The sequence below is a fragment of the Leopardus geoffroyi genome, chromosome B4 (genome assembly GCF_018350155.1).
Source record: "Leopardus geoffroyi isolate Oge1 chromosome B4, O.geoffroyi_Oge1_pat1.0, whole genome shotgun sequence".
Taxonomy (NCBI): domain Eukaryota; kingdom Metazoa; phylum Chordata; class Mammalia; order Carnivora; family Felidae; genus Leopardus; species Leopardus geoffroyi.
In genome coordinates this window covers 132,718,488-132,730,453 of record NC_059341.1, presented here as the reverse complement: position 1 = coordinate 132,730,453, position 11,966 = coordinate 132,718,488, and the positions used below count along the sequence as shown (strand labels likewise).

At 43.7% G+C, this 11,966-nt stretch overlaps 1 protein-coding gene across 3 annotated transcripts in view; it reads left to right on the top strand.

Annotated features, from left to right (window-relative positions):
* Nucleotides 1-2,131: 2,131 nt before the first annotated feature.
* The window catches only part of DDX17 (DEAD-box helicase 17), a 20,662-nt gene continuing 10,827 nt past the window's right edge, over nt 2,132-11,966 (top strand). The window contains exons 1-8 of one of the 3 annotated variants that reach the window (XM_045465167.1): nt 2,132-2,665; nt 7,035-7,185; nt 8,071-8,170; nt 8,995-9,128; nt 9,422-9,487; nt 10,966-11,107; nt 11,467-11,627; nt 11,714-11,886. In XM_045465167.1, coding sequence (XP_045321123.1) covers nt 2,616-2,665; nt 7,035-7,185; nt 8,071-8,170; nt 8,995-9,128; nt 9,422-9,487; nt 10,966-11,107; nt 11,467-11,627; nt 11,714-11,886 — 977 coding nt within the window. In that variant the 5' untranslated portion in view covers nt 2,132-2,615. Of the gene's footprint in view, nt 2,666-2,736; nt 3,283-7,034; nt 7,186-8,070; nt 8,171-8,994; nt 9,129-9,421; nt 9,488-10,965; nt 11,108-11,466; nt 11,628-11,713; nt 11,887-11,966 lie in introns of those variants that run through there. The other 2 variants (XM_045465168.1, XM_045465169.1) reach the window with 2 other exon arrangements.

Sequence of the window (11,966 nt, the reverse complement as noted above, 5' to 3'; positions counted from 1 at the left end):
CTTACTTTATAAATTGTTATATAGAGAGCCTCAGATTTAATTACTTAGCATACATGATAAATAGGCAAACTAGTCCAAATTATTCCTTCAGTGCCCATACGTTCTAAATCACGGGAGCTTGACCGTTGTGCCACTCCTACAAGATTCATCCTTGAGGGGCACCTGGGTGGTGCAGTCGGTTAAGCGTCCGACTTCAGCCAGGTCACGATCTCGCAGTCCGTGAGTTCGAGCCCCGCGTCGGGCTCTGGGCTGATGGCTCAGAGCCTGGAGCCTGTTTCCGATTCTGTGACTCCCTCTCTCTCTGCCCCTCCCCCGTTCATGCTCTGTCTCTCTCTGTCCCAAAAATAAATAAACGTTGAAAAAAAAAATTAAAAAAAAAAAGATTCATCCTCGAGTCTTTTTTATTTCATATCCCACCCATTAGCAAATCACTGGCTAAATTTTCAATCAGACCATTCCTCTTTCACCGAGTGCTATTAACCTGCACCAAGCCCATCATCTCTTGCCTGGACTACTGCACCAACCTCCTAATTAATCTGCCTGCTGCTGCACTAGCCCACTCTCAATTTTTTCTCTACACTGTCATCATAGGGGTCCTCTCATTATGTCACTCGGCTGAAAACTTTCCGGAGATTTCCATTTTACCAAAAGGAAAAGATAAAGCTCACAATCTGGCCCTCTCTCTTTCTTCCTCCTCAAAACACGCCGGGCCACATTCTGCCTCAGGGCCTTTGCACATGTTCCTTCCCTGTAGTTCTCTGCTTACATGTCACTTACTTAGGGAGGCCTTCCCCAGGGCATTCTAGGCAAGTAACGCTATGACACCTACACATTCCCCTCTCCCACAGGCACACAAGTACTATGCCCTTCCTCTCTTTTTTCTGTTTTAGTTGGTGATACTTAACCTACCATTTGTCTCCTCTCCCCCACTAGAGTATAAACTCCATGAGTGCAGGAACCCGTAAGTTCACTGCTCTAACCCCAGGGCCTAGCACAGGGCTTGGCCCATTAGGCGTTCGACACTTATCCAGTGATTCCCACTGCCCGTTTGCGTCCATGGTCCCAGAGACACCTGAACGGCTCGTCACCAAAGCTCCTCTCCCTATGCTTTTATAGGAATTTGGGAAACATTCTCAACAGAGTAGGAGACAACACTCAGCCCCACAGCGAGGGACCTCAAATCTCCCATCTGTAGAAAGAAACAAAAGAGACGACAGATGAGCTGTTCGGAGGGCCCTAGCTGCTTGACGATTCTGCGACACCATCCGGCCTTGCTTGGGAGACTGAAGTTCAGTCTGGGAGAGAAGCAAGCAGGAGGCTGGACGCCAGCTTAGAAGGAATTGAGGGAGAGGAACGCCGTCCGGCCTGGTTAGAAACACGTGCTTATGCCTTCACCTCTTCCGTGTCTCCAGGCCACAGCTTTTGAGCCTTTTCGTCTCCGGAGAGCGCCAAGGGTCTCCCGAGGGCCTCCGGAGGCCGCGCCGAGATGAACGGCGGCCAAGGGACCCCGGCGTCTATCTCAACAGGGACCCCACCCACGTTTTGGTTCGTTGCTAGCCGACTGTGCTCAGCCGGGGACAGCGGGAACATTCGGCTCAGAAACAGCACTTCGGTGTGAACCGGGCGTAGTGGAGAGGACTTGAACCCAACTGAGACGTCGTCGACTGATCACCTCCCGGAAGAACGGACGAGGCGCATCCATCATGGCTGCCGGCGACGGCGCAGCCAGAGGCAACCGAAAGAAAATGGCGCCGAGGCGCGCGGCCCGTGACGGCAGGCCCAGACCGGCGGAGCCAGGGAGCCGGCAGCGCTGTTTAGGAGCGCCGGCCAGGGACCCTGAAGACCCTCCTGGGCTTAAGGCGCCTGAAGGCCCTGACACCTGGCGACTGCAATATGGAGGACAGTTATTGTCTCCGCAAAGCAACTTGCACAAGGAGGACGGGAGACCGTCCCGCGTTCGGAGCACGGCAAAATCCTCTATTCTCCAAACAGAATGCGTTACGCACACTGCGCATCTCCGCAATAGTGGGCCGGCTAACGACGCAAAGAATGTTACGTCGCACCGGAGGCTCTTCCCCTCACCCCACCCCACGTTCTAGTTCAGGTGGCGCGAGAACTCTACGCCCGCTTCGTACTTTCTTTTTCTTCTACTGAACGCAAAACGGGCTTGTCTGCGCAACTGACGTAAAGTGCTTCCAAGAATACCCTTAGGACTCCACGAAGCCCTCGGGCCATTCCAAGACGCTGTTTACGTATCGTCTCCGACGTACGTAGCGTTAAGCTGGAGCAGTCTCAGCGCCGGCCGCCATTTTGTGCAGTCGCTGGGAAGGAAGGAGACGCCTAGACCGCGGCACTGCCGGGTTTGAGCGTAGCCAAACCTACCCACTGTTTTTAGAACCCCGATTCTCTGTGTTTTGCTCCCGTCTCCGACGAGAGAGGCGGCGACGGTGGCGTCTGCGACGGGAGACAGCGCGTCGGAGCGAGAGAGCGCCGCGCCTGCCGCCGCCCCAACAGCGGAGGCGCCGCCGCCATCGGTCGTCACCAGACCGGAGCCGCAGGCCCTCCCGAGCCCGGCCATCCGTGCCCCGCTCCCAGATCTCTATCCGTTTGGGACCATGCGCGGAGGCGGCTTTGGGGACCGGGACCGGGACCGTGACCGTGGAGGGTAAGGGGGGAGGGGGAGAGGGAAGGCCTCGCGTGTGCGTGGGCCCGGGGGGAGGGGGAAGGTTGTTTCCTGAGGAGACCGCAGCCTCCGGCCCAGCGGGAGACCTGGAGCGGACCGCGGGCCCGGGAGCGACGCTCCCGCCTCCGGGAAGCGAGGCGACCGGGCACTTAATGGCGGTGTGGGGCGCGGGTCTGCGGGTGGGCCTGCGCCCCGGGATCGCGGGTGAGCCGGCGGGGGGCGGCGGCCTGGCGACGCCCCAGCCCCTCCTCTGCGGACCGCCGTCGTGGCGGGGAGCGGCAGCGGCCGCCCCAGCGCCGCAGACCCGGCCCGGCCTCGCCTCGCCGCCCGGCATTTCGAGCCCGGCCAATTTGGTCAAGTCATTTGATCTCCAGGCCTCAGCGCTCATCTGTGAAACCACGGATGTTCTTGCTGAGAAGAGGAGGAGGTCTCCGAGTTCGGCCTGGGAAAATCTTGACGCCAAATGGCTTCCCTTATGTTGTCGGCCGCCAGAGATCACTGTTAATGGAGCTGGAAACCTGGTTGGAAACTAACTAGAGACCCTAAGGCTGACTTCTCGTTTTAAACGTATTTTTAAATCACCTTTAGTCGTATTTCAGGTAATTCGAAGGAAGCACATTGGACAGTAAAGCAGTGGAATTGCTAGCGATCTAAATGATCTTGTTTGAGGAGGGAGGGGTGTTTTTTTTTTTTAATCGCTAGTTTAGGGTCCCTCCTCCTCCCCCCCCCCCACCCCCCCGTGTTTCGGTCTCTTTTTCTCCGCTTGGTGTCGGGTATTAGCTTCGCGGCCTAGCCAGAAAGTTTTTGGTGGGGTAATGCCACGGTTCCTGGGTTGAAAGTTAATAAAATTAGGCCCGACGTCTTCGCAGATAACTGAGATTCAACTTAAAATCCGTAAAAAGAAGAAGTTGCTTAAGAGCTCCATGTTGGTTTGTGCTGTTACTTTTATGTAATAAAAGTCTTAACCTCTGGATAAAAAGTAATGGAACGCCACTCATTAACATATATGTGACCGTGGGCAAGATCATGGACCTTTGTGAGCCTGTTTTCTCAACTGAAGATGGGCATAATACTTGCCTTTACTTTGCATTGTTCTCTGGAATTAAGATACCATGTGAAATTGTCTCTTTGTAGTAGGGTGTTCTGTTACTTGATGTTTTCTTCCAACATTTTTGTTTTTTGTGGTTCAGATACACACGTCCCAGACGTACTAGTCACAAGCACTTCAGTTATCATTTGAGTTGCAAAATAAAAGATTATTTATGCATTGTTAGGAAGGAAAATATTTGATCTTAGTGTTAAATTTGGAGGGCTAGAAGTGGAACGTTTGCTTAGTGTTTCACAGCATAGCTAAATTTAGAAGTGAGTTTCTGTGCAACCATTTAGGAAAGGGAATTTGAGGTTAGCTAGGAAATTTGAAAATGACCAAGTAATTCCCCTCTTAAGCTTTATACTGTAGACATTCAAATGTAGAGAAACCTTGTACACCTTCCCCAGCATTTGTATACAAAAACGTTTATACCAGCATTGTTCATGTTAATAGTGGACACAGCTCCTGTGTATGTCTGGATAAAGTGTGAGTATTTATACAAGTAGAATACAACACAACAGTGAAAAGAAAAAACTTAACATCAACATGGATGACTCACAAACATTAAGTAAAAAAATCGTGGTAAAAGGATAATAGCTATAAAGACGTATATGACAAAACTATTAAGCAAAATTTGAGATGGTTGTTAGGGAGTTTGTGAACTTGAAGTGGGCACAGGGAGCTACCAAGGTACTGATAATGTCCTCTTTACTGTGGGTGTTTGGTTTAATACTTAATTTCACCGTATATGTGCTGTAACAATAAAAATAAATTATTTTAAAAGAGGAAAAAGTGAATTACTGATCCCGACTTTATCCCATATTGACTATCAGATGACATTTTAGGCTTTAAAAATGGTTCATATCAACAAAATGACACTTTTTCATAATGTCTGTCTTAATTCTACCTTTACCATGAAATTTCATTTATGATTTAAATTGCTATTTTTCTTAACTGAGTGTTAACACCTGAAATGGACTATTAGTTTGAACAATGGATTATATGAACATTTTATACATTGTAAATTTAAACTGGCATGATGTTGCTGAATCTTAAAAGCTGCATTTATTGCAAAGTCAAACTTAATATGCAATCAAGACATTAATGAACAGTATGGTATGTCAGGGATTAGGATATGTGCTCAAAAATTCTGTGAAAGTAAAAGGCTATCTTATTTGGGTTAGCTTTATAAAGGTGCAGCATATTTTTGAAGAACCCCGTGTTTCAAAATATATTTGTAGTATAGAGTAGTATGTCTTGGAGAATGAAATAGTCAAGATGATACGGGGGGAAAAAACCTCTTCCTTTGAATAAGCCTTTAAAGGAACCTGACTTTCCAAAGTTCTCTTGTAGATCATTAGTTTAAGGCCTGGACAGCATTGGAATGCAGCAGCATTGAAAGAGCACCTAGGAACTACATAAATTAGTAATAGTATAAACTAGGCTGACAGTCTCAAAAAATAGTTTAAACTAGGCTGATAGTCTCTCAGAATTGGTACTATAATTCTTTGCAAACCTGACAATCAAAATACTTGACTTACCTACTTATTTAGAACTGTTGCTTCCTTTATAGGAAGGAAAGTTGACCCAGGTGGTCTTTGATCTATTGACCTTTGGGCCTGAGGGCAAGTTGAAGAAGTCATTGATCCTGTGTCTTCGATATATGTATCTTTGTAACATGCTTCAGTTTTGATTCCTGATTTCTGTTTACAGTTCAGTAATATACATGGAATCTATCAAGTTCTGCCTGTTGAGTGTAGGTACTCAGTGGTCCCAAGAAAATTTCCTGCGGTCAGTCTTTGTATTTAGAGAACTATCTAGTTGGGTAAGTTTTAGGAACACTTTGAATTCTAGGAAATTGAAGCCCTTTAAAATAATACAGCTACTGCCTGTCAGTTGTGATGTGGAACCATCTGCAAGATGATGTTGTGAGTGGGTTAGAGTGGAAAGGGGAAGTTAAATTCAGTATAATATTTTGGGAGGTAAAGAAATGGAATGGAAACATCATGTAAGTGTATACTACTCGTATTCAAAACAATGGCCCATGCTTCAATAGGTTGAAATACAGAAATGAAGATCATCTTTGTGGTCTAGGAAGAGTAGGGCATTGCAAGTTGGCCTAGTGGTCATATTTGTATTCCAGTTGAACTTGTCTGTTATAAATGTTGGATAAAACAAAGATTGGCCTTAAATCTGTTTCAGTTTTTAAAACCCTAAGTAAGGGGTTCCTGTCTGGCTCAGTCAGTGGAGCATGTGATTCTTGATCTTGGGATTGTGAGTTCGAGCCCCATGTTGGGCATAGAGGTTACTAAATAAAAAAAGACAAAAAAGAAAAACTTAAATAAGACTCAGTAGTGTTTTCTTCGGCACGTTTATAGTTAACAGTACTATTTCCCTGGGAACAAAGAGGAGAAGGTAAAGGTGGCAGTTAAGAGGAAGGAGAGGTCATAAATCATTTCTGGCTATTCATTAGCATTAACTAAAGCTGAAGAGTAGCCTCCTGGTCTTACAGGGGCCCTGGTAGTTTTCCTTAGCTTAGCAGACAACAGGAGTGCTTACCACAGTTACGGTTAAGGAGTCCACGAAACTGTTGCAGGTATGGGGTGACTTGCTTCGAGTGGATCTTTCTACCTGTCCACCTGCTTGCCTTTAATTTAAACATAAACTAATGTCTTCCTTTGCCTGCGTGTCTGTCTGATTGTTACACGAGAGTAGAGATTTCTGTTTTATTCAGTTTAATATCTCCAGGAACCGCTTAAAACAGTACCTGCTACAGTAACCTTGTTGAATGAATACAGTTACACTAACTTGAATACTATGCCAGATACTTTTTTTTAATACTTCTCACACATTCGGTTCATCTTCATAGCGGTCTCTGAAATCAGTGGTGGCAGTAGTATTTCCACTTACATAAGAAACGGGTACAGAGAAGCTAAATTGTTCAAAACAACATCTTAAGTAGTAGAATCAAAATTCAAGCCCTTTCGGTGATTCCAGAATCTGGTTGTAATCCCTATGATACATATCTGTAAACATAAAAGAGTTTTTAATTTTTCACCCCTCCTAACCATACCTGGAACAATATTAGTGAAGGAAGTTTTATGAACCCTTTTCCTCCATACCTTTGAGTGAGAAAAACATATTCTTGGAGGGGCCTGGTAGTATCCTAAGAGAAGAGTTTTTTGCTTGTTTTTTTATGGCACCTAAGGTGCCACCCTCATAAGTAAATACTCAGTAAAGTAAAAATTTTGGTGTTTCTAGATTTGGAGCAAGAGGTGGCGGTGGCCTTCCCCCGAAGAAATTTGGTAATCCTGGGGAGCGTTTACGTAAAAAGAAGTGGGATTTGAGTGAGCTCCCCAAGTTTGAGAAGAATTTTTATGTAGAGCATCCGGAAGTGGCAAGGCTGACTCCGGTAAGTTTTGGGGGTTTATTTCACCTTTTTTGTAATGAACACAGTAATGAACTAAGTTGACATATTAGGCAGTCTTGACTCCCACTGCTATTACTTGTTTTATTCTAGCGTGGTACCTAGATTCTTATTTGTTTGGTTTTCATTTATTGGTATACTTCCCAATTGGTCATGTAGGAGATTTTAACTGTATAGGAGGTTCATGTTTTTTCATCTCTGAAGTTCAAATTAAAACATTGGCATAAATATAGGGGCACTTGGCTGTCTCAGTCAGTTAAGTTGTCTGACCGTTGATTTCACCTCAGGTCATGATCTTAACCATTGGTGAGTTCAAGCCCCGTGTCAGGCTCTGTGCTGACAGCATGGAGCCTGCTTGGGATTCTCACTCTCTGCCCCTCCCCCCACTTAGACTCGTGTGTGCTGTCTCAATAAACTTGAAAACATAAATTAAAAAAATAAAACATTGGTATAAATATACTTCTGTTTGTCTTTTTTTTAACCTCATTGTGATTGTTTTGGGCTCTACTCATGAAATGGTTACTTGTTCAGAAGAAGGTGTAATGGAAAGAGCATTTGGTTCCAAGTTCCACTGTTTCTCCTTCCTACTTCTGACCTTGGGCACGTTACTTAATATTTTGAAGTGTCTCGTTTTCTCATGGGGAAAATGGAACTCTTACCATTATCACTTCATGGACTCACAAAGTTGGGAGGATCCTTACAAATTGGGTGACGTTGAATGTATGTGAAAGAGCTGTTAGAAGTGTTAGATATATTTTCCAGTGTAATCGTGGAATGGATGATAATTGTTGAGCTTGATTGGCAAGTGAAGTTTTGCATGTTTAGAATAACTTTGTTCACTTACTTGTTTTACTTTGTTTTCTTCCATAGTATGAGGTTGATGAACTACGCCGAAAGAAAGAAATTACAGTGAGAGGGGGGGATGTTTGTCCTAAACCTGTGTTTGCCTTCCATCACGCTAACTTCCCACGTAAGTGTTCTTTAGTCCAGGATTTTACTTGTTAGTTTTTATTGAACCGTAAACATGGGTAATGGGTTATTCAAAGGTTTTCATTCGGGCTCAGGATTTTGTTGAAGAGGCAAATAGAAACCCTTCACAAAGGTGATGATAAATGTTTTGTTTTATAATGTCAAGGCTTGGAAGTAAATGCTGTGTTAATTGAATAAGAGATTTTTTTTTATGCTTATCCTTTCATTTATTTATTTATTTCATCTTCCCCTAGAACTTTTGTCTCCTTTCAGAAAGTAGAATGAAATTGCTTTCTAGCTGGATATGACTTGGCAGACAATACATGACTGACAGCCATGTGCCCACTCTATACCTTAGGGCAGTGGTTTTTAAAGTATTAAGGGGGGGGGGGCGCCTGGGTGGCTCAGTCGGTTGAGCGGCTGACTTTGGCTCTGGCCATGATCATGCAGTTCATGGGTTCGAGCCCTCATTGGGCTCTGTGCTGACAGCTCAGAGCCTGGAGCCTGCTTCAGATTCTGTGTCCTTCTCTCTCTGACCTTCCCCCACTCATGCTCGCTCGCTCGCTCTCTCTCTCTCAAAAATAAACATTAAAAAAATTTTTTTTAAGTATTGAGGGGAAGGGTAGATATATCTAGCAGCAGCATTCAGAGAGGTAGTCGTCATCGGGTCAGAGATTCAGTAACTAAAGAAAGAAACAGCACTTTCCTTGGAGGGATGTAAAGCCGGGTAAATCTTTTCTTTGATGAGTTGAACAGTTTTTTAGAATTCTCTTGGCCGTGTTCTTAGTTTTTTCTCTAAAAGCGGTAACGGTTGTTCTCTTACAGAATATGTAATGGATGTGTTGATGGATCAGCACTTCACAGAACCAACTCCGATTCAGTGCCAGGGATTTCCGTTGGCTCTCAGTGGCCGAGATATGGTGGGCATCGCGCAGACTGGGTCTGGGAAGACATTGGCGGTACGTACCACCAGGAGGGGAAGGTTAATATTGTGGTGACTTATTTTGCTATTCTGATTATCCCATTAATTCTTAATTCTTAAAAAGTTCTGATTCAGATGGTATAGGTAATATTTCAGCTTTCTTAGTTATGTGAGATATGTGCAAGTATTTTGTGTTCAAATTTACATTGCATGTGTATTTAACAGTTGTGAGTTCTGTTTTCATTTTGTGATTAGGCATTATCAGTTACTGTGATAATTTAAGATAATGGCTTAGTTTTGGAGTAAGACTGTCATTCTTTCCCCCCCCAGTATTTGCTGCCTGCAATTGTTCATATTAACCACCAGCCATACTTGGAAAGGGGAGACGGCCCAATTGTAAGTGTGTTTATAATTATAAAATTAACTATAATTTATTGATCACTGTGTTTCAGGCACTGTGCTTTGCATGTGTTTCCAGATTTCATTCTCAAGTCCATCCTCCATATCTGAAAGTGATACTTTCTTACTGATAAATTTTAACAGTGCAATTAAATGACTAGTCCAAATAGCTATTTTTTATTTATTTTGAGAGAGAGCATGTGCAAGTTGGGGAGGGGCAGAGAAAGGGGGGGAGAGAGAGAGAATCCCAAGCCGACTCCTCACTATCAGTGGGGAGCCCGATGTCGGGCTCAAACTCGCAGACTGCGAGATCCTGACCTGAACTGAAGTCTGACATTCAACCAACTGAGCCACCCAGGTGCCCCTAGCCAAAACAGCTATGAAATGGCTGAACTTGAGTTTGAACCAGTGTTACTTTTAACCATTATATATACTGCTTTCATATATAGGCATTTACTGTGTAGTAAATTCAAATACAGTTCTTAATTGCTCAATGGTGCTGTGAGGGATTAAAGGAAGTATGAAATGATGTCACTTCTCTGCATGTCAGTCAGATTTGGGGTGTGTATTCTTTGTGGTTAAGTAGTATTTCTGTAAGTGTTTCTGGGGCAGGATGATTTTCTGGTTTGATTGTTTTCACTTAGTGCTATTTCCTGTAAGTTTTGTGTAGTGGTTTTCAAACATTTTGAATGTACATTCTTACTTTTTTTAAAAAAATCGAGGGGTGCCTTACTGGCTCGGCGCAATCAGTAGAGCATGCAACTCTTGATGTCAGAGTTGTGAGTTTGAGCCCCACGTTGGGTGTAGAGATTACTTAAATCTTTAAAAAATTGGGCTCGCATTTGATAATGTGTTTACAAACAGGTACGTCTCAAAATATCCGCAAAAAGAGGTAACACATTACTTTGCATTATATGATACATCATATATTCCATATGGCTAATAGAATTAGCTTTATTGTTAGCTAATACTTAACGGATCTGTACACAAAACAGGAGTCACTGATAACCACGTATACGATACCTATTTAAAAGAGTCCTAATTTTGTATTGTTTTGAGTGTTCTAGAAGTCATCATTGTTTTTGCCTTATGTGTCTGGCCAAAAGTTTAAACTGGAATTCAGCAAAGTGTCTGCTTCTTTCTTATTTATCTCTTTTTACTAATATTTAATCCGTGGTTAAAGCCACTTGTTCATTTTGTGAGTTGTTAAAACTAGGTGATAAAATCTGTAAATCCACTTAAATAGCAATAAACTGTGATGAATCCTGTATCAAAAGTAAACCATCATTCCGTATGCTAAATATTGTCACAGTTTTTTGCCACACTCCGGTGCACAGTCTTAAACTCTCTGCCTTCTCTCCCCATCGTGTAATTTTTAAAGTATCAGATTAGGCAGTAGAAAGAATTAGATAACCTTTTTGTTCTTTTTCTTTTTTAATTTGGGAGAGGTGTATTAACGTGCATGTTTGTTTCAGTGTCTAGTTCTGGCTCCTACGAGAGAGCTTGCCCAGCAAGTACAGCAGGTGGCTGATGACTATGGCAAATGTTCTAGATTGAAGAGTACTTGCATTTATGGAGGTGCTCCTAAAGGTCCCCAGATTCGAGACTTGGAGAGAGGTAATCTTTTTTAAAAGTAGCACGTTAAGAATTTTATCAATTTTTATGAATGAAATCGAAGAGGAAAATAGTGGGTCCTTGTGGGAAAAAATTCAGTATTCCAGCAGGTTAGAAATTCTCAGGTATGGTTGAAATGCTATTAGGGGAAAGTTTAACATCATTAGAGACAAACTTTGTGGAGATTTGAGAATTACACGGTAAGTGTCTTTACATCATGCTTTTCCAGGTATGGTGTTAAATGTAGCTAGTGCTCTGTGGTATTGAGTGCAGCCACCGGAGCTGGTGCTTCTCAGTTTGTCGAGGCTTGGAGAGCGTATAAAGAATTCTTAGTTGACCAGATCTGTGGTTTTGTTTTATAGGTGTCGAGATCTGTATAGCTACTCCTGGACGCCTGATAGATTTCCTCGAGTCAGGAAAGACCAATCTTCGCCGATGTACTTACCTTGTACTGGATGAGGCTGACAGGATGCTTGATATGGGCTTTGAACCTCAGATCCGCAAAATTGTTGACCAAATCAGGGTGTGTGAAGCTGATGATCTACCATCTTTATCCTAGTGCCTGTTGCAATCCTTAGCCTAAAAGAAAGCTTTTTCTTTTCCCGGTAGCCTGACAGGCAGACACTGATGTGGAGCGCAACCTGGCCAAAAGAAGTAAGACAGCTTGCAGAGGATTTCCTTCGTGATTACACCCAGATCAACGTGGGCAATCTGGAGTTGAGTGCCAACCACAACATCCTCCAGATTGTGGATGTCTGCATGGAAAGTGAAAAAGACCACAAGTAAGAGAGATTTTACTGTTTGGGTGCTATTAAACCTTTCCTAATTATCCTCCAAAATTAAAGCATTTGAGAAGCCCGAC